Source organism: Coptis chinensis, chromosome 9, assembly GCF_015680905.1.
Source record: "Coptis chinensis isolate HL-2020 chromosome 9, ASM1568090v1, whole genome shotgun sequence".
In the NCBI taxonomy this organism is placed as follows: Eukaryota; Viridiplantae; Streptophyta; class Magnoliopsida; order Ranunculales; family Ranunculaceae; genus Coptis; species Coptis chinensis.
The window spans coordinates 5,284,289-5,307,977 of NC_141464.1; the positions used below are offsets into that span (position 1 = coordinate 5,284,289).

Below are 23,689 nucleotides of genomic sequence, written 5' to 3' on the forward strand. Positions count from 1 at the left end.
ACCAAGTTGCAGTTTATGGAAGTTGCAAGTTAATTACCTAACACAGCTTGTTTGTTGATGCACGTAGGTTATACAGCTGTTGCATGCTCATTAAAATTCCTCCAATAAGGCAATGAAGTTGTTTTCAATTATTGTAGGCTCAAGGATGAGTCTTGCAATCACAACCCACGTTTTTTCTACCTCTTCCATCTTCAAATTGCTTTTAAAAAAAATAACAAACATCTTAGGTAAGCAGATTCCGATAGTAGCTTGTGAATACCATTGATGGAGGGATTTAGCAATTTGAATCCGTCGTTCTTCTTTAATTGATGTAACTTAGGTTCTTCATAATATAGTGGAAAAATCGATAGCATATTATGGCTTAATGCTCCACTTGAAGTCGTTCCCTCATGGTTAAGTTGTTGAGATTGTAATATATCTAAGTAATCTTTTTTGTAGAATTTGGTGTTAGTTACAAATCAAGAAAGTGAACTTCAAAGGCACATAATGGTAAGACCATATACGTCAACGTACAAGTGTACAACAAATAGCTCGCTTCAATTTCATAGTGACATTGTAGTGTTTTCAAGGATGTGTTAAATATACAATCCCTAATGTCTTTAGAAGATTTGAGTCAATTTTCCATATAAAAAAAATTATGGGCAGATTTCTCATGAAGATGCATGCCTACTGCACTATACCCATTATTCACTAAAAATCAGCTCACTTGCGTAATTTATCGCTCTGGATTGTGTCAGATTTTACGCCTTTAGAAATTCCCAACTTTGCAACTTATCTATTAGTTAGAATAGTTAGAATAATGAGCTGATTTTCGTTGACAATGGTGGGAGTATCATCTTTGAAGCCCAACACTTTTAACTTTTTCCAGTCCATGTGGCTGATCAGGAACGGAAGAACCTATTTATTATGTGCCATAATTGCTATGCATTGATTTGGCAACATATATTATTTTGGTAATTATGTACTTATCATTGATTTCATTTTGAAAACATACTTCTATCACACCAATTCGATCCCTTACTTGTGAGCTCAGGTGCCCAAATTAAGCTGATTGTTCTGCTTGAATAAATATGACAACTGCTCTTTCACAACATTAAGGTGATGCAATTTGTAGAATTTAACATTCAATAAGCAATCAAAGACTGAAAATACAACGACATTGCTTAATAATCAATTTATGTTATAATAGGAAACTGGTTAATATGTATTGCACTTGTACTCAAATTGTGGAAATACACTCAAACTCTACAAAGAGGTTCTACATTGGCATTATATATAGGCTATTAAAAGAATATCTTTCATATTAGAGTGTCACCTAAGAGAGAGAAAAGAGCACCTAGGAGAGATAAAAGAGGGCTTTACTATAGTATATATATATACAGGATAGCACCTCATGGTATGTATATAACATTAGAGTCCTGATAAGCAGAGATCGATCTCTCCTCACCAAGGAGTGCACATGATTGTAAGCCGTTAGATAGGATCTAAAAACGAAAACACAACTATTATTTTGTTTGGCTGTAACATGGCCAAACAAAATAATAGTACAAGAGAACCAACAAAATTTCAGAAAAAATTACAAACAAAACGACACTTCAACCCCCGTCTTCTTCGCCTTCATCTCCTCAACTCTCAACCTTTATGCATGTTACAAATTTAAGCAAACTAACACCCATAAATCAATCATGAGAATTTTGCAATGTTGGATGGATATAACCAGTAAAATTACTGTCTTTAATGTTTAACCGTGAACATCCCAATCCTAGATGTATATTTTTTTCCGCTCATACATGACATTTCTAGATGAACAAAGTGCGATAATTGCAAAAATCATATATTGCATATCCAAAAGATGATTATGATTATAGGAATAACTGTGAAAATTATAAAATTTATTAGTTCTATCAATCAAATTCATTTCATATTGAATGCTTATTTTAGTTTGATAGCATGTAGGGAAAAACAGTGTGAATAAACTCAATACTGGGAAGAAGATGAGCATGATTTTACTTTTGTTTTTATGTTAGAAACTTGACTCATCACATTGAGATTTGTTCACTCCATCTAACAGCTCTTGGCAAGTGTGCTCTAAATTGAGGAGAGATCAATCTCCCCTTATCATTTGCCATAACATTATAACGTGAAGATTGATGAGGCGAATGAGCGATGATTCATGATAGTTTTATATCATTTTTGGATAACAACATATTTTGAGAGGTTAAAACATGAATCTTAGTTTTCCCTAATGCCCAATTTTCATTTAACTATCTATTGTAATCTTAGTTTAGAATAGTGGCATGAATATTTTCTATTAAATTTTCATATATATTTTGATAGTGAACTTTGTCGTGGGACTACCTATATATTAAGATAAACGACGTTACATTATGATTATACTTGTATACAAGCCAAGGAACTAAATTTCGGACGAATTTTTTTTGCTTTTGGTGGGTATAGAAACATTTCGAAACCTACATTTTATGTTTGCAAGTTTTCGACATAATTTCATGAATATTTCGACCATTTTTTTGATTTCATTCATTTTGTACACTAATATATAATTTTTCATGAAATTTACAGAAAATTTCGAATAGTAGCAAGTGCAATAAATAATTTAAATAGTAGTCAAATTATTTTGTCAATTTAACATTTGAGTGTTCTATATGAACAAACAACTTTGAACAAACTATTGTGAATAAACTATTGTGAACAAACTGATGTGGTAGTGCAATGCAAGGCCGAAAGTTTTGGGATTTGAAGATATTTCAGACCCTCCCAAAACCGATACATATCAGAAAAATCGAAATATCGGATCGAAATATCGTTTTTGCCCATTTTGGTGATAATATTCAAAAAAATCGAAAAATCAGGATATATCAAAAATATCACCGATATATAACGATATATATCGGGATATATCAGTCAACAATCAACAAAATCGGTCAAAAGTCAAACTGTCCAACTAAGTCAAACGATATATATTGAATATGTCGGAATATATATTTTGGAGCTGATATTTCGAATGTTTCGAAGTCAGTAGGCTGAAAAAACAATAAATATCGGCGAAAAATCAATTTTTCGATCGATATTTTCGGCCCTTGTGCAATGGCAGTGCAACATTCATGATGTAATGTCAATTATTATTGCCACATGGATGTTGCACTATTTACCTCTGCAATATGGGTGTTGCACTATCAAATTGCCCTATCAAATACCACTGCAACATGAATGTTGCACTGCCACGTGTCAATTACCATTGCCACATGGGTGTTGTAGTGTCAACTCCCATTGCTAAAACTGACATGGCAGTGCAACATTCATGTTACAGTGTCGATCAATTACCATTGCCACATAGATGTTGCACTATTTATCTCTGCAATATGGGTGTTGCACTATCAAATACCACTGCAACATGAATGTTGCACTGTCAACTCGATCCCACTGCAACAGGAATGTTGCACTGCCACGTGTCAATTACCATTGCCACATGGATGTTGTAGTGTCAACTCTCATTGCTATGTTGCATTGTTTACCTCTGCACCATGAATGTTGCACTATCAAATCTCACTGCAACATGGATGTTGCACTGTCAAATTGCACTATTTACCACTGCAACATGGGTGTTGTATTATCAAATTGTCCTATCAAATACCACTGCAACATGAATGTTGCACTATCAACTCCCACTGCAACATGAATACTGCATTGCCACATGTCAATTACCATTGCCACATGTTGTAGTATCAACTCCCATTGCTATGTTGCATTGTTTACTTTTGCAACATTATGGATATTGCACTATCAAATCTCACTGCAACACGGATATTAGTTGCACTGTCAAATTACACTATTTACCTCTGCAACATGGGTGTTGCATTATCAAATTACCCTATCAAATACCACTGCAATATGAATGTTGTACTGTCAACTCCCACTGCAACATGAATGTTTCATTGCCACGTCAGTTTGTTCAAAGTTGTTTGTTCATATAGAATTTTTGTTAACATTTAGCATTTAGTATTTACTAGTTACTAAACATTAAAGACCTAATTTTTCTCAAACAAGCATTTAGCATTTAGTATTCACCTTGCCATCCTTGTTGTTTTTCCCTTTTAATTTTTAATTTTTATTTTTTTTATGGGGGCACATTTAATTATTGAGATATATCATATATGTCTATTTGAGAGGATTGTTAATTTTGAGAAAGTGAGTTGTTTAATTTGGTCATTTTTAGTGTATAGACATTTAAATTAGAAAGAATAGTTGCTATGCCATATTGTTTTTGTGTTGATGTATTCTCATATTTTCTCTTACTTTTCGCCCGAAAATTTCTCAAAAATTTCTATATTAAACAATAACAGAAAACAAATTTAATTCCTTGATGCAAACCCGAACCTTTAGCTAAATGCGCTTTCATACCAAGCGCGGCCCAGGAGTCACATAGTCTCCAAACAAGATTTGCATGCATGAATCATTATATTTGGGGGCAACTTGAGTACTAAATGCAGAAGAACCAAAGAACACCAATCTTTGAGAATATGTCAAAGTAGTACATCAAAGTTCAAACAAAATAAAATTTATCGTCAACTATTAAAAAAAACACTGTAGATTAGCGCAATCATGTAGACTTCTTGGATTCAGCAGAAGTGAGAAATGGGAAACTCCAACTCCAAGAAACACGAGTACGCTGCATAAGGCAGAACTTATTGAGGTGTAATTCCGCGTAAGAAGAGATACTAGCAGCCATCTTCCAAAAAAAAAGAAGAAGTCAGCAAAACTATAAACTCTTTTTGCATCACTGGGTCCATATTGTGTCAGCAATATGATTAAAAATACTCGTTTCAGTCGTTTGAAACTCTAGAACTGTTGCCCAATTTGAAAAAAGAAATGGTCTTGAGGCAGTTGAGCTTCTGCAGTATTGACTATTTGACTTTCACTTCTCATAAGTCATAACTACTATAAATAGTAGCAATTGCAATCCATGCAAACCACTCGTAAACAATAATCTTACATTTCTTTTACAAGAACAAAAGTTTTAAGTCTTCTTACAATGGCTCTTAGTATGCATTCCACCCTCTCAATAAGTCTTGTTATGATTTTCATTACCATATTTTCATCTCCAGCTTCAGCACAGCTTTCAGTCTCATTTTATGGTACTACATGCCCATCAGTCTTTGACACAGTTCGAGCAGCCACACGGTCTGCTATCAATAGAGAAGCGAGAATGGGGGCGTCTATTCTCCGTTTGTTTTTTCATGATTGTTTTGTTAATGTAAGCGAATAAGTGATTCAATTTATTTCTTTTCCTTGTGCATTGAAGCTAAGTAGTATATATTTATTTTTATATGTACTGATTTGTGTTATTATTGAATTCAGGGTTGTGATGGAGGAGTACTTTTGGCCGGCGGTGAAAGAACTGCGCTAGCTAATAATAATTCAATTATAGGTTTTGGAGTTATTGATAACATAAAGGCACAAGTTGATAGAGCTTGTGGGCGTAGTGTGGTTTCATGCGCGGATATCCTAGCCATCAGTGCTCGTGACTCTGTCGTTGAAGTAAGTAAAATGTTTAACTGACAATCCTACGACGTAACAACAATATCAACAATTTGATATACAATGATATGCTCCTAATCTTGTTTAAGCTGTTATTGGTATTATTTCTCAGATGGGAGGACAAAGTTATTCTGTTCCATTAGGAAGGAGAGATGCAAGAACAGCAAGCCTTGCTGCTGCAGATAGTGACCTTCCCGCCCCATTCGACAATGTTGACCAACTGATCAGAAAATTTGATGGAAAAGGTTTCAGTGCTAGGGAGATGGTCGCTTTATCTGGAGCGCACACAGTAGGCTTCGCACGTTGCACTACATTCAGAGACCGAATCTACCGCCAAGTCAACATCGATCCTGCCTTCGCAACATCTATACAAGCTAATTGCCCTCGAACTGGCCCTGCTGGAGATGATAACTTAGCTCCTCTAGACCCTCAAAGCCCACTTCGTTTCGGTAACAACTATTTCCAGGCACTGATGAACAGAAGAGGACTCCTTATATCTGATCAGACGCTGTTTAGTAATGGCCCAGCCGACTCTTTTGTAAGGTTGTACGCTGACGATGCTAATGCTTTCGCGACAGATTTCACAACTGGCATGATCAAAATGGGAAACTTGAGTCCCTTAACTGGTACTCAAGGTGAGATTCGGACCACTTGTCAAAGGGCTAATTAGTCTCAGTGCCCGAGATCGCACTATTGCAGTGTTAAGAACATTATTGCTTTATATTTTTAAAATTCGAGACCAAATTGTATAAGATTCATAGTTGGTGTTTCAGTTTTTTTTTTCATGTATACTACTTATTCTTTTGTTACAAAGATTATTATGGCGATTTGATTGGTGTTCGTCAACTTCTTATTTTCTGTTCAAATATATGCTTGAGTTGAACTGTTGCATGTTACACTGAAAGTTTACATTCACGAGCATTAGTGGGGGCACGTGGATGTTAAAAAAGACTTTCTAAAGTTAATGTGATAACAAATGCATTGGATTCCCTGATAACAGTAATTATTACATACATGTGTCACATTAATGCATTTAATATGGAAATTGTAAAAAAGGGTCTTATGAAAGATGCAGTTATTTCAATAACAAAACATATTGACTACAAAATATAATAACATGGTTAAATATTTTTATTGAATTTAAAACATTTATACGTTAAACAATTAACATATATTTGTTTAGGGCTAGACCCCTAAAGCCGCTTTCCATAGTAGTAGTAAAACACAAATAATTACTGTTAACATTAAAACTTTGACTGCATCACCAAGCTCGCTTTCATCAATATCAAATGTGTTGCTCATGGTTGTAACTGTTGTTGAGGATAAAAATTTACCAACAGTTAAATAAATTAATCATATGTTAGTCTGATGACAATACGAACAATTATGAAGTATAACAAATAAAAGAATCAACAAATAACATTATATAATAAGCAGTTTGAATTGTAAGAAAATGAATTACATTAAGTGGTTGGAACAAATTCAACATATTTCCTATTGGCACGTAAATTTGAGTCCCGCGAGTGATAATAACTTGGTAGATATATTGAAGGTTTTGGTTTTTTTTTTTTTAAACTTTAAAATTGTTTTTTTAATCAAAGATTGACTATTTTTTTTTCTTGACCAGTACAAATATATATAACTTTGTCATGATATATATTAGAAGAAGTTGTACATATTTCAACTATATATGGTTATCTTTTAAAAAAAAACGAAATAGTATTGGAAAGAATGTATAGAAAATCAAATTTATTTAAATATATATTAAAAAATAATATATGTTATGTTGTTAAAATGGCTCAACATGGCAAAGATATACCACAGATATCTATATTGGTTACATCGTGTTTCAATATATTAATTACGATGATTTCAGAATGTCATAAAAGATATTACATTAAACGACTGGAACAAATAAGTCATCTTATTTGTTATTGTTATAATAATTAGTATTATTATGGTTATTATGAAAATTATTATTTTCTAAATTACAATGTCTGTTTTTTTTTTAATTTTTTTTGTAGCTTTATCCTTTAAATCAGGTCACTATTAAAAAAAAAAAAAAAAATCAAAGGTCATGATGACCTGAAATGGAAAATGTGTGAAGAAGACAACGGAAAGAAGGATAATACATTTAAGGAAAAAAATGATTAAAATAAGAGTAAAAGTTTTAAGAGAAGAATTACCTTAGAGGGGTTGGTGGTTGGAATCCAGGGAGATGCGAGAGAGATGAATAATGTTGTTGAGTAAGCTTTCTTAAGAAATCGAAAAAGAAAGAGATAAGGTTAATATGTAAAAGTTAGTCCGTCAGTTGGAGACAAAGGGACCCGTTCTTTTTGTCTAAGTGCGTCTTGGATCGTTTAATATATCGCGGTGAAAACTTAATATAAAATTTTTTGAAGGAAACGCTTTAGATTAAATCTACTTACGTAAAAGGCGATGGGATGTTGGATATTAAGGGTGGTCGATCTAATGTATGTTGTTATATGTCCACATAGTATAATAATATAATTGGACGGTTTAGATTCAACTATATTTCATGAGGCGTGTCAAATAGCTACATATTCATCCAAGGAGCAGAAATAAAGAACTTTTCATTTCTTTTTAAATGCATTAAAAAGAGTAACCACAACTTTTCTTAGCAATTATTTCTTTATATATATTTTTTTTGTGTGGCAGACGCTTTCTCTTAGGTTGATAAGTTTAACAGAAATGGGTGGAGCTTCTATTCAAATATTTGCAGCACCGAAGGTATTTTAGACAACTTCATTTAAAACTTCATTTTTATAACTCTTTTGTTATTAAATTAGGCACAAATCTTAATTGACCTAACAACTGAATGGAGTCAATCATTAAAGACGACATCATGATATGGATTAAATTCTGATCTTTGTTTTTTTGGTTATTTTTTATCTAGATTTGCCAACTGTGTGAGCAAGAAGGCCACACAGCTCAAATTTGCCCTTACCTTAATCGAAGATGTAGGGAGGAAAACTGCAGAGGTGTTATGTATTTGGTTAAATGTTGGGATCGGTCAGGAAAAGTTGTTGAAAGGTGGCTTAAATGTGATTGGATTGGATGTTTTAGTAAAGAGATGCAATTTACTGCTTGTAACCAACCAATGTTGCCAAATGAAAAGAGCATCACCCATGTTGTCAGTTGTGATATTTGTGGTAATGAGTGTTGTTGTCATATTGATTATCCTATGTGAGGTTTTTTTCATGTAATATGTAATGTCAGTGCTATATGTATTTTTTGAAGGACTATGTAAGTGTTAAATAAAAGTTTTTATTTGGTTCTGACATATTTATATATATTACAGACAATATTCAAAAACATAAATGCACACCATGAAAATGTGGCATAACTTCAATATTACACATACAATAAGAATCTTAGAGAAAACAACTGGGAACTTTTACTCTGAGGTATGATTAGATTATGAAGGGCTAGGCGGACGATTATAACGGGGAGGATGTGGAAGAAAAGTTGTAACAATAGTGTAAAGTTGTTCTATATGTTGGAGAATTTGTTGCTGAAGGGCTCATTGGTGCTCGAAAATTTGTCTTTGGCTCTCCAAAATTTGTGAGTGGTTCTCTAAAACTGCGAAAGTAGTTCTCCAAAAAGTGTTCTTGTTCTTCATCAAACACTATGATACGTTGTTGTAAATCTATTAACTGTTCATGCATAAATCCTTGCCGGGCATACATTGCTTTGATACACTCGTGAAGAATATGGATCCCTTCCATGGGATCAACTGTGTTCTGCAGGATATCTTCAGTGAAGTAATCTATTTGGACCGGGGGTGAGATAGGGCTTATCTGCCTGTTTGGAGCCATTGAGAACTAAGGTTTGCTATGAGGAAGACTAATGAGACTGGATGAGGAATATAATTATTGTATGTAGAAAAATAAAAGGGTGCGTTTTTTATAGTGGAAAAGAAATATTAAAATATGAAAACATAATTGAAATGGTGGGGGCTCTATAATTTTTTTTAATTGATATTTAGAAGCATAGGTGGGTCTAAAGGAAAATTTGGTTTGTCAAGTAGATAGAGGAGGTTACTTCCATAATCTAGTTTTAAACCACGTGATATGCGTGTAACAGACGCTAATTTATTCAGTAGCTGTAAGTTATCTCAATCAAGCAATTTGCAAATTCTTTATTATTTCATTCTAATGTACGTTTTTGTATGTACCAGATCGAGGGAATAACATATACATTTCTGCATAGAAAAAAAATATAAATTTATAGAAAACTTTAAAAACCTCAGACAATGAGCTCAACTATTTTTCTTAAATTACAAAACAAATCTACAAATGGCCAGAACAGTTTGACCACTATCGATTTGAGTAATTGGCTGTCAATGGCATAAATTCGAATAGTAGATAGAACTGACTCTTCAAACTATACATTAAGGTAATGATAATCTATGCTGTGGAAGACATCAACGACCATCACAGTTGTAACGACAGAAAGGAAATCTCACTAAGTATTTGTCATCGGCAACGTAGGAATTATATATTGTGGAGCATTGTGGAGCAGTCGGCAAACAAGTTAATAACAAAAAGTAAAACAAAAGACAGTTCAACAAATTCATAACTAACTGTAAGTGTATTCTTCGTGCTATAAAAATATCATGAATTTAATATGTAGTAATCAATTTGAGAGCACAATGAGTTATATGTCCGAAGCGGTAAAAAAACACAGGAAAGGGTCTATCGACTAACCTTTTCAGTAAAGCAAATTATTGTTGTAGAAGAAACGCTTGCAATAGTCTCATTGAGGTTGATTTCTTTGTTATCACTTCTGCATTAAAACAAACATAACGCATTATAAGTTATTGACACGTTATACAAAGATTAAATTAGTATTAAGTAGTATACAATACATCATCAAAGTAAACTAACTTTAACTATAGTCTATGATATGATATAAAATTTTAAAATTGTTAAAAAAAAAAAAAACCACAAAAATAAAAGTGAAGTTGTTAAGCGTGATTGAATAAGCAAGAAAATGGATTTAAAAAATTATAACAATAAAACATAGAAAAAAGGAATTAAATCATGATAAGTTTGACAATACTAAGAAAACAATTAAGTATTAAGTGCTTACATCAAGGTAATTAAAATTAATACATTTTGTTAAAATCCAATCATATATGATTATCCAATAACTTAATCGTAAATGTTTTCTTAATTGGTAAACTTAAGAAAATAGAAACTTGTGGAGTCAACGGTTATGGTGGGGATTTTTCTCTGGTGTGAAATTAGATATTAAATAACTTTCAGTTGGAGTTGCAATATTTAATATGAAAAAGTTTACAAAAAATATATAAAACAAATTGGAAAAATCAAACAGTTTTATTTTTTTTTTTTTAGTAGAAGAGATCAACATAGTAGGTTTAATATTGATGCTGCAACTGCAATAAGAGGTGTAGGGTTAGTCGTTGGTTATGCTTCACCTTTTTCTTTTGTTATTATATATCCACACTTTAAAAACATTTATCTCAACTGCATTCTTCAAACAAAACTGCCTAATGGCAACATCATCACTTTTCTTTGTTTTCCAACCTAATCTGTTAGCAAACTCTGTCATCTGCTTCTGTTGAGCTTCTGTAAATTTGCTTCTAAATCTCTTACTCTTGACACTCTTAGAAACACCACTGATACAAATTCCTTTTCCCATATGATTACCAGGTACATCTAACAATCGATTTTGATTAACTTTACTTGGACCAAAAAACTTCTGCTGATGAAAATTCCGATGACACCCACAGGCTGCACATTTAAGTGATAAATGTTTATTCACAACAGTTGCACTAAGTGAAGTCATATGCATATATTGGCAACAACCATCATTAGCATATCCACCAATTGAAGCAACATGATTTTTCATACACTCTCTATAACTCACACCAGTTTGCTTTGGATTTATGTACGATTTATTTTTGTTTGATTCGGTTTTTGTTTGAATAAATGAAAGAACTCTCACGTTTTCAAATGCTTCCTGCATCTTTTCTAAAAAAAAAAAAACTTTTTTTTAGGACAATGGAAAGCTCTTATGATGATGCAATGATATTTACAAATTTTATAGTGGAGCTTGTATAGTATTTTCAAAGTAATGACATGTACATACTTGTATGTTTCAATATAGGTTTTATGTTTTAAAAATAATAGTACAAAGTATGTATGCATAAAAAAAGTAATTGTCATTAAGTGGACCATGCATAATGTTTTTATTTAATGATAAATGTAGTGATTTTTTTAACTATTTTGCCAATGGGGTTAACTTTAACAATGATGTAATCCTCGAGCCCATCGCAACGACTTCTGTATGTTTTTTTTTTTTTAATGTGGCAGACAACATTGGAACTCGGGTTTGAAAAAGTGTCAGAAGATATTATGGGTAACAGAAGTGGGCCTTATCTCATCAATGTTTTGGAAGTTGGGTCTTACAAAGTGGTCATAGTAATTGTAATGCCGTTATTGAACCCATTTAATTGGGCCAATTGGCTTGCAAAGGTGAACTACTCAACCTAATCATATGGGATGGAGTATATATAGTTATTTTCTAGAGTTTCATTTTATTTATTTAAAAAATTGTGTTTTTTTTTTCTTTTCTTTTACTTTAAAAACCACAAAGATTCTTTAAGAACCTTGCAAGTTTCTTCAATCATATAAATATTCCCTTCTTTGTCTTTAACAGTTGGTGATATATATAAACAAATTGGTACCTTTTCATTTAGAACAGTTGTACTAAGTGAAGTCATATGTATATATAGGCAACAAACATCATTAGCATATTTACGAATTGAAGTAGCATGAATTTTCATACACTCTTTATAACTCACAGCAGTTTGCTTTGGATTTATGGACAATTTATTTTTGTTTGCATAAATGGAAGGACTCTAAAGTTATCAAATACTTCATGCATCTTTTATAAAAAAAAAAAAAATACTTTTTTGAAGTACAATGATTAGCTCTTATGATGATGAAATGATGTTTGGTAAATTTTATAGTGGAGCTTGTATTGTCTTTTAAAAGTAATCACATGTCCATACTTGTATGTCTTAATACATGTTTTATATTTTTAAAATTAAATTATAGTAGGATGTATGTTAAAAGGAATTGTAATTGATGGGACCTATCGTAATTTTTTATTTATAATTAATGTAGGATCATTTTTGACTATTTTGCTTAATAGGGTTCACTCGACAATGATGTAATCCTCGAGCCCATCGCAATGATTTTATGTTTTTTTTTTTTTTTTTTTAATGTGGCGCACAACATTGGAACTTCGGGTTTGAAAATGTGTCACAGATATTATGTAAATGAGGTGGGCCTTATCTCATTAAATGTTTTGGGAGTTGGGTGTTATTCAATATTCTAAGTAACTATAGTTCCTTTGTTGTACCCATTCTATTGGGTCAATTGGTTTGTAAATGAGAACTGCTCAACTTAATGATATGTGATGGAGTATATATAGTGGTTTTGTAGATTTTTCATTTAATTTATTTTAAAAATTATGTTTTTCTCTGCCTTTTGCTTTTATTTTAAAAACACACAGATTCTTTAAGAAACTTGCGAGTTTCCTTAGACATACATATATTCTCTTCTTGGTCTTTAACAGCTGGTGATTGTTTTTTTTTTTTTTTTTCTAATATATATAATTTTTTTTTTGTTTAAACATTTCTTATTACTATATATGATGAAATACTGTTTCACAAAGATGACTAAGAAGGAACCAAATAAGAAGGGCAAAAGAAAAACATATAATGGGGCCGATGGTTACGTTAAGGTAATGGAAGGGTATATCTGAAAAATAAAATGTAAAAAGAGTTCTTTAACCGATTATAATATGAGAAAGAGAGAGAAAGGGCCCGAGTTGAAGGATGTGTAAGAGGTTAGGAGCAGGAGATATGGAAAAAACTATAGTTCAAAGTGTTTTTTTTTTATTGCTTCTTCTTTAAATAGGCTATGTTGGGCTATTTTATGTTAGGCATGTTAATTGTCAAGTTTAAGAGTTATGCTAGGACTTTTATACATAAGATTTTTAAAATATGTTTAAAATAACCCTTAGTAGGAAAAAACATTTAAAAAAAAGTCGGAAGAGACAAAGGGAGAAAGAGACATTAAACTGCTATATAATTGTTTGATGGCTTTGCTTTTTTTTTTGTTATGGGAGAAGGCAAGGGTGAAGCTGCTGAGGAGCATATGAAGCGCAAGGCTATGGAAGAGTCTTTAACACACGTTAAACGTGTCCATGCTACCGGTCGGGATTGTCTAAGCAGTACAAGTGTCTCAGAACCAAACAAAAGTCAGGAATGGTCGTCACTTAGTTCTAGAGATGGGGCAGTTCGGGAAGGAAACAATGATGATGTCATTTTGCGACTTACAAATGTTCAAAATGGATTAACTTCTGTAAGGTTTTTTTTTTTTAAAAATTTTATTTAGTTATTTTTTTGTTAGATTTATAAAGTCAAATGTTTTATATAGGTTCAATTACTTCTTGATAATGTGGCACGCATCAATTATCAAGAATATTTAGACGTCTGAGAGTGGTCGGATTGTTAGTTTAGTAGATGACGATGAAAAAATTTGGATATTGGAACCCATGTTGTCGCGATTGTTAAGAAAGAAACCGAGGGAGCAAAGAACAATGGCGGTGCAGTCACCGGTATGGAAGAGACAAAGCAACATATAGTTCAGATAGAAAGAGCGCTTACTCAGTATCATTTGCGTGTTGAGGAGCTAGAGGAAGATCATATGACTCTGAAGGATCTGATAGAGGCCCAAGAGTTTGATCTCCGATGGTCTGATGGAAATCGCCAGCGAAATGAAGAACAGATTGACATGTTGGAGACAACAATATGTAGTTTAGAAGAAAAAATAGTATGATTGCAGTTGAACAGGGAGGATATGTGGGAGGCTCCTTAAGGCTTGGCCCCACTGATTGCAAATGGAAAATATTGTTTAAAATTATGTTCGTAGTTGGTATACATATATTATTGATATATGTTTTTTTTTTTTATATATATATATATATATATATATATATATATATATATATATATATATATATATATATATATATTGTGTTATTTTATAATATTGAAGAATGGTAGGCATAATGCGAGTTGAATTGTTTATGGCTTTTTTTTTATATGCTTAATCGATAAGTTACCAATTCTTTTTTTTTCAACTTGTTGATAAATGGACATTTTTTTTTCAATTGATATTTTCTATATTATGAATTACACTTGTTAAATAATCAAAATTACTTTTTTTAATGCGTGGTTTTTTCTCACCAACAAATGGACCTCATTCTATGCTAAGTCAAGACTAAACTATAATTTTTGTTTTTTTTTATTGGTTAAAATTTTGCATCCTTTTAAATTTAAAAAAAAATTAAAGTTTGCAATAATAAGATAGGAATTACCATCCAAGTAGTTTTCTTTAACTTAATCAAGCAGGAAAGTCAACTTTTAAAGTCGAAGGGATGATTGCGAGGAAGTCGAAGGGATGCTTGGGAGGAATTAAAAACATCTCTATAAAAAAAATATTGAAAACAAAAAAAAAAATACATGTTAATTCTCAAAACATGATTTGTCATAAGCCAACTTTTAAACAGTGTGTATCAATAACTATATATATATATATATATAATAACTATATATATATGTTTTGTTGAGAAAATAAAATAGTATATAGTGTTATAATCAGGAGAAGCAAGCGGACATGAAGATGATATCGCGATAATATGTACACCCACACAAAGTGTAATACTATTACAAAGATAGTTACCATGCATTTTGGTCGGCGTAAAAGCGTAGTTGGTTATTTTGAGAAACACATTTTGAAATGCCACCTAATATTTTCGAGCTTTGTGAAATTAAGAATTACAGATAGTGTGTCGAATAAATCTAAATTTCAGAATGTTCTTGTAATATAATGGAATAAGTTTAAGTAATTTTGTTTTTAAAATCCGTAGAATCACTTAAGATTTTGAAATATTGGAATATGGTTGCAAATAAGAATTTGAAATGGAACAAAAAAAGGATCAGATGGAGGCATAATATAGATAATTTATATTTTTTATAATATTTTGATAAGTATATTTTATTGATAGAAAGCTCAAGTGGAAAGGTTGCTAGATTTGCTTAAAGTAGCAAATTATTTAAAAATAGACATATGTACATAAATATTATTATAACACTCCGAGCCACATGACTTGAACAAAGTCAAATCAACAACATTTATTAGATGGACCTAGCGTGGGATGGAGTAGGCGTAGTAGCATCTCGTTTTCTATTTTGCAGTTGACTTTTGAAAAATTAAAGATAGAGATGTAACACAGTTAACTCTTCATACATGGATGTCTCCTGCATTGTAGAACAAAAACAATTAACGTTGTTATATTTCCTAGGTAGCAAATAAAGGAAATGAATATTTAAATAATGCCACACAAATGTGTGCGTTGTTCATTTACCTAGTATTATGTTCTTTTGATTTTTTTTTTTGGATGGTTGTATTTCAGCGTTGTTTTCCTTGGCTAAAACATCTTTGCGAACCATTTCACCAATTGTGAGCTCATTACCCTATGTTAGTTAAAAATGTATAATTGTTAAAGCATTTACATAAATTTTTTTGGAAGGGAAAAAATAAAAATAAATAAATAAAAGCATAACTTCACCTTGCCAACCACTTGACTATCTAAGTCTGTTTCTTCAGGGTAAACTTTGTCGATGGTAAATGATTCAAAAGTTTCCTTGGCATTGAAGCCGTTGATTTGAACTTGGAAAATGAAAGATCTTCCTTCAATTTTTTGGAGTTCTTTGGAAACTGCATCCGGACCATTTTTCTGTATTTTGTATAAGAAATGTTTCAACTTATATTCAAAAGATGTATTAATGAATTGTGAAGTAACTTACCTTTTGGATTATGTCTAATTCTTCAACCGACTTCATAAGCAAGGCTTCGGCATGCTTGTTGAAAGCGACAAAAGTGGTGATATCGGAGAAATCATTCACACACATTCGAAGTTTATACCTACTTTGAAATTAGAATGTGGTAAATGAGGGAGTTGAATACTTTAAGGAAAAACAGGTTAAATACGTTAGTTTAATTTTACCAACCTTTTTTCTGTGTCCACCTTACACATGGTACAAGGTTTCTCAAAGTCAATTTGTGGGATAGTTATCTTACAACGTCTGCAGCAATTGTAGAACCAATTAACACTGTATACCTTGTCTACTATGGCAGAGCAGGTATAGCTTGATCCGTGTTGTGCTTCATCTCTTCCAAGCTCCTTTAATTTAACTATGGTAATTCTTCAAATAAATTTTCAGGAGAACCCTCAACCTCTACGGAAATGTATGTATCTCGGAAGCTAGTATGTACCCAAGAAATAAAAACGTGGATCATAATGGGAATAGGAAAAATGTTAATGAATTGCAGTTACATAAATACGCATAGCAATTTAGTAAAAGAAAATTGAACCCAATGTAACAAATATATTTATAGTGTTAACTAATATAGTCGATGTTAATTTTTTTACTAAAAAATTATATATATATATATATATATATATATATATATATATATATATATATATATATATATATATATATATATATATATATATATATATATATATATAATTCAATGCTTGTATTCAAACAACAACATCAATTTCCAGGGTTGACATAGATTTTTGTCCCGCTAAGAGATGAAAGTGTAATTTTGCCTACAATAAAAACTGTATTAAAACCTTTTTTAATGGATAGAATTTCAGGTGGAATATAAATTTGATATTAATTGATATTTGATACCAACATAAATTGTCAACGATATAAATGTATATGTACCTTGATAATCTTTTGCATTCACAAAGTGGCTATAATGATAACATTATGTTTTGTTATAATGTCTTAACGGAATTGATTTGCCGATATCACCCCACAAAGCAATTGTTATTTCCTAAAAGTTGGGTAGACTTCATTGAGTTACAACAATATGTTTGATTTGTTAACTAAAGATATCAATGTTTAACTCACTTCTTATCCATGATTATGATCTCTTTGTAAATTTAATCCGATTTTTTCTTTACGGTTGCCAACTCTTTTCAAGACACCAATAACATCTATGTTGACATAAACAAAACATTTCTGTCATGTAGCTTTTCAAGTGAAAAGACTGATTAATCTAATGTGAAATTATAAATTAGAAGAAATATTTAAGTCGAAAGTTTTAATATATAACCCGATAAAAGAGTTTTCCATTTAGATCTTTTTGAAGGTTTTGAAGTCAATGAAATTGAATTTGTGCTTTGCTATTTCAGTCTCGTCTTCATCCATTGATTCTATTAATGTTTCGGCTTCAAATGAATCACAAATGGATGAACTACCGGACGATAGGTTGTTGCTAACATCACATCAAATCTTTCAATAAGGTAGATTTGGCCCGCTTCTATCACATTTCCTTTTGCAAATTTATCAAATTCTCTAAAGTTTTCCGATTCCAATTTTGCATGTATGCGTTGAGTTCCTGTGTATAAAGAAAACAAAATTTATTTTTTTTAAAAAAATAGCTAAAAACTAACGTGACCCATTACCTGGGAATCCAATAGTAAAAAGTCTCGGCTTATAACGTCGTTGTTATTCCAATGACATGACTCCCACATTCTTGTTACACGAACTTTAACTTTCCACTTGTATGTACATGTACGGAGATTAGCAAGGAATTGACAAGCTTGTGATGCCATTTGATTATGGTAGGCTGTTGAATAAGTTTTCTGAAGTGGAATGGAAGTTTTTTTTTCCTATAAGAGAAGGTATAACTTTAATGAACTAATAAGAACTTTAAAGAGAGAGTTGACAGATTATATAAGTTTGATGCCGCAACAAAGTAAGGTAATATAGTCTGGATGTCAACATAATACAACTTAGCTGATTATTAATTCTAAAACGACAAAGTATATGTTTTTTTAATAATGAATTTGTTGGTTTGTTTCGTTAAGATTTAAATATGTGTTGCAGATATGTAAATTTAAGTCTCGCTCGTCATAATAACGTCCGTGAGCTGATCGATACCAACCTTAATATGCAACCAACCAATTTGTTTTTTTAGCTTTTGTTTTGTTCCTCAACAATATTATTATTGTAGCTTACCTTGAATAAGTGGGATCCTGTTGTGTCAATTGTATATGGTATATTTGATCAACAATAATTTGGTGTCGTACAGGAAAACATTATTTAATGTGTGATGGATACTAATGGCCCTTGACATGGTGGCAACTTTTCAACACCTTTTTTGTTGCCAACCGCAAAATATAGATGTGTTCTGCAGTTACGTAAAGTTAAGACATGCCCATCTAAGAATGTGTGGCTAATACCTCCTCGGTCCTGTTCATACGATGCAATCAACTAATTTTATATTTAAAAAAAAAATCCCTAATTTTTTACTCTAATCATGGTTGAGTGGGGTTGTGAGCTACGAAGTGCTAATGTTTTTTTTAATAATAAATTTATTCTCAAGTTACATTAACATCTAAATATGTGTTGTAGATTTGTAAATTTAGATATCGCCCATGATAACAATGGGCGGCTCAGAGTTATTCGACCCCACCATCACGATGCGACCGACCAATTTGGTTTATTCAACATTTTTCCCCTCTCCTACCATCTTATCATTGTCTTTTGGCATGATTTAGCGGGTTTGGATTGTATCAATTCTGGATGGTATATTTGGTTGACAATAACTTTTTTTTGTTTCCCTAATTATTGACTCTAATCATGGTTTGGGGTTTGAGCTATGAATGCTAATGTTTTTAAAGGGTTAGTTAGACTTAAATTTACTAGTTGCAATTAGTGTTACTTTATTTGAGTGATCCAACTACGATTTCTTCAAAAAAAAAAAATCATCTCTTAACCGTTGGATCTTGCAATATCACTAAAATTTTTGAAAACGGGGGGTAACACTAATTGCAACTAGTAATGGGAGGGGTAAGTCTAACTAACCCTTTTTTAAATAATAAATTTATTCTCAAGTTACATCAATATCTAAATATGTGTTGTAGATATGTAAATTTAGATCTCGCCCGTGATAACAATGGGTGGCTCAGAGTTATTCGACCCCACCATCACGATGCGACCGACCAATTTGGTTTATTCAATATTTTTTTTCCCTCTCCTACTATCTTATCATTGTCTTTTGGGATGATTGAGCGGGTTTGGATTGTATCAATTCTGGATGGTATATTTGGTCAACAATAATTTCGTGTGATATAGAAGAACATTATTTAATGTGTCACGAACACGGACGTCTGTTCACATTGTGGCCATTTTTTTAAACTTTTTTTTTTTGTAGTTGAACCCAAATAGACAAATATGTACTGTAGATATATAGATTTAAGGCCCCGCTTAAATCTGTACGACCCGCCCTTACTATGCTACCGACTAATTTTGTAGTTTTAGCTTTGTTTTGTTCTCCTTATCATTGCCTAATGAATTTGTTGGTTACTTACGTTAAGATTTAAATATGTATTGGAGATATGTAAATTTAAGTCTATTTGGTCATAATAATCGGCGGTCCAGAGTGATCGATACCAACCTTAATATGCAACCAACCAATTTGTTTTTTTAGCTTTTGTTTTGTTCCTCAATAGTATTATTATTGTCTCTTACCTTGAATGAGTGTGGTTCTGTTGTGTCAATTGTACATGGTATATTTAATAAACAATAATTTGGTGTCGTACAGGGAAACATTATTTAATGAGTGATGGACACTGATGGCCCTTGACATGGTGGCAACTTTTCAACACCTTTTTTGTTGCCAACCGTAAAATATAGACGTGTGCTGCAGTTATGTAAAGTTAAGGCCTGCCTGTCCTAAGAATGTGCGGCTCATACCTGCTCGGTCCTGTCCTTATGATGCAATCAACTAATTTTATATTTTTTAACTTTTTTTTTTGTCTCCCTAATTATTGACTCTAATCATGGTTGAGTGGGGTTGTGAGCGACGAAGTGCTAATATTTTTTTTAATAATAAATTTATTCTCAAATTACATCAACATCTAAATATGTGTTGTAGATATGTAAATTTAGATCTCGCCCGTGATAACAATGGGTGGCTCAGAGTAATTCGACCCCACCATCACGATGCGACCGACCAATTTGGTTTATTCAACATTTTTTTTCCGTCTCCTACCATCTTATCATTATCTTTTGGCATGATTTAGCAAGGTTGGATTGTATTAATTCTGGATGGTATATTTGGTCGACAATAATTTCGTGTGATATAGAAGAACATTATTTGATGTGTCAAGAACACGGGCGTTTGTTGACATTGTGGTCACTTTTTTTAACATTTTTTTTGGTAGTCGATCCCAAATAGACAAATATGTACTATAACTATGTAGATTTAAGTCCCCCAGTGATAACAATGTGTAGTTCAGAGCTGTACGACCCCGCCCTTACTATGCTACCGACTAATTTTATAGTTTTAACTTTGTTTTGTTTCCCTTATCATTGCCTATAACCATGATTGAGCAGGGGGCATCATTTATCAAGTGTTTATAATAAATATGGATGACGATAAATTCGTTTGACAAAGAGAACAATAGTTTCATGTGAGACGGACAGTGATGTCTCTTTACACTGTGCAAACTATTCAACAACGTTTTCTGTCAATCGTCAAGGTTTAGATATATATTGCATATATGTAAACTTAAGTCCCTACTGTGATAACAATGGGCGGGTAAGAGTTGTTCAATCTCAACCTAACTATGCAACTTATTAATTTAATATTTTAAACTTTTCTTTGCTCCCCTACAATTTTATTATGGCCGCATAGCATGATTAAGTGGGTTAGTGACGAAAATGATAATTTACTGTGGAACAGAAGGTAAAATGAATATTTTTAATATGAGATTTTGTTTGAGGAATAAGATTTGGGTTATCAATTGAACATGTTCTTTTTTTAGTTTATTAATTTTTAAATTTTATAAAGAATTTAAAAGAATGAGTAAACAGGATATATAAGCTTGTGCATGATCAACGGTAGGTAATCTAATCTATATACCTATTCTGATATTTTAAATAAGGAAAAGACCATAATAGTTTTAAAATAAATATATAGTCACTATATATTATTGAATTTTTTTTTAAAATTAAGTCTAATCTAGTATGCTTATCAAGCGTAGATGAAACACCGTATTAAAAAATTTACCTAAGAGGAAAGAAACATTTAAATGTATAACGGCTCTGTGCATTTCTGTAACTTAGTTTAACTATTGCTCAATGCTCATTTGGTGATAACAAAATTTGAATATGTACGAAAGAAGCCCAAATTTAGATCCCACGGCAATAATAAGGTAATGCAGAAGAATAATAATTTAATAGCCACTACGTGACCGACCAATTTTATATTGAAAAAAAATTAACCATCCCACAATTACTGTGTGGTATAATAGAAGTGTAGAATAGGTTTGGGCTAAGATGATCGTATGTCACAATAATTGATATTTTACATGCTGACATTTACTTGCCCACGTTAGCTTTAGTTAAGTTAAATACATCTACTTGCAGACATTTACATGCTCTAGTTTGCTTGTAAATTATATTGAATAAGACAGACATTTTTTTTTTAATGTCAACGTATCGCCAATGTATATTATTTTATAACTTTATTTTAAGTATAAGAGAGTCAACCCATCAAGTATGGGTAATCATTTTAACAACCTCATCCCTCAATCAATTTAATTTAATTTATTAGGATCTGTGCTGTTTATGAATGATGGGTCTCCGATAGCTAAACTTGAAAAGTTTTAAAACTGTCCAAGTAAAAAAATAGATGCATACCTTATAAGATAAAGTTTTTACAATCTTTTTTTATATTGTAGCTGGTTTATTACGCTAAGCTATTCAGACATGAAGCACATCATATGCATTATACAAAGTATCCTTGTAAGCCATTTACAATTGCTGATAACTGCTGAAAAGTCTCTTAACTTTTTTTGAATCACTTTTATAATAAACTGCAAGGATAAAAGCGTTGAGTTAAATAAAAACGATTTAAATCATATGAAGACCAGGAGGAAAAAAAATGTTTAAATTGTACACAACAATGAATACACATAGTTAACCTTTGTTTGTTGGGTAAAAAGATAGCGTAGACAACGTGAGACATGAAAAATTGAAGGGATGTTTGGAAATGGATTTTGGTCGTCATATAAATTAAGCATTTTACACAGAAAATAATATATACGCTTTAAAATTAATATTGAAGTGAACAATAGTAAAACACACTACTTGTAACTAAACACTGCAAGAAGCTAGAATGTCGTTGTAGACGACATTTCTAGTGTAAGTTCCAGGAAGACCCTTGATTGTTCCTTTTTTAACTAAAACTTTCGTTGTCGTCTGTGATACTCCTCTTGATAAAGCAACATAGAGTTGGCCGTGCGAGAAAACATGATCAGACAAATAGACCCCAACATGTGGAATGGTTTGACCTTGTGATTTGTTTATTGTAAGAGCAAAACTTAACTTGATAGGGAATTGTTTCCTAGTCATTTCGAATGGCAACTTTGCATCCTGAGAAGGGCACAGCGGAATGCGGGGCAGTAAAACTCGATCACCTACGGAATTTCTAGTCACAATTTCTGCATCGATTACATGCATGTCGAATCCTCTACATATTAGTCTTGTTCCATTACATAGGCCATTTTTAGGATTCAGATTTCTCGTCAGTATTTGTGAGGAGGTATACCACTGGGACAGATTGAATTCAAGTATTCTTGCTGATATAGACCACGAGAATCATTTTGAACTGAATCAAAAGAGTAATATGTGACTTCTTCACCGGGAAATCGGGCAATTATTTCATCATTCAACAATTGTACAGTATCATTCTTAGGAGTTACTATCGCCCTACTGATCATGTAGTCTTTGTTACCAGCATTTTTATCTAATCCTGGAAAGATTTCATTTATAAGCTTAAGACGTGAATGCTCATTCTCCCACGGAATGACAATATCTTTTGGCAGTTCAATGATGTCATCCTCACAAATAATTGGCTGAATCCCATCGCCGATGGCCATGAGTAACTCTGCAAAGGCGCGGTCGTTTTAG

General features: G+C 32.0%; 3 protein-coding genes across 3 annotated transcripts; 1 reads left to right on the forward strand and 2 right to left on the reverse strand.

Annotated features, from left to right (window-relative positions):
• The first annotated feature begins 4,990 nt into the window (after positions 1-4,990).
• LOC147474512 (peroxidase 22.3-like) lies at positions 4,991-6,402 on the forward strand. The gene is made up of 3 exons (XM_086582951.1): positions 4,991-5,272; positions 5,377-5,556; positions 5,669-6,402. Exons 1-3 carry the CDS (start codon positions 5,051-5,053, stop codon positions 6,224-6,226), a joined length of 960 nt encoding a protein of 319 aa, XP_086439077.1. The 5' UTR covers positions 4,991-5,050; the 3' UTR covers positions 6,227-6,402.
• A 9,340-nt stretch (positions 6,403-15,742) lies between these two features.
• Positions 15,743-16,608, reverse strand: LOC147474513 (uncharacterized). Its single transcript, XM_086584985.1, has 4 exons — positions 16,490-16,608; positions 16,252-16,419; positions 16,048-16,156; positions 15,743-15,940 (listed from the first exon to the last, which is right to left on the reverse strand). Exons 1-4 carry the CDS (start codon positions 16,592-16,594, stop codon positions 15,924-15,926), a joined length of 399 nt encoding a protein of 132 aa, XP_086441111.1. The 5' UTR covers positions 16,595-16,608; the 3' UTR covers positions 15,743-15,923.
• Positions 16,609-23,304: 6,696 nt separating this feature from the next.
• On the reverse strand, positions 23,305-23,658 carry LOC147474514 (uncharacterized). Its single transcript, XM_086585102.1, has one exon. The coding sequence runs from the start codon at positions 23,656-23,658 to the stop codon at positions 23,305-23,307; it is 354 nt and encodes a 117-aa protein (XP_086441228.1).
• Between the last annotated feature and the right edge of the window lie 31 nt (positions 23,659-23,689).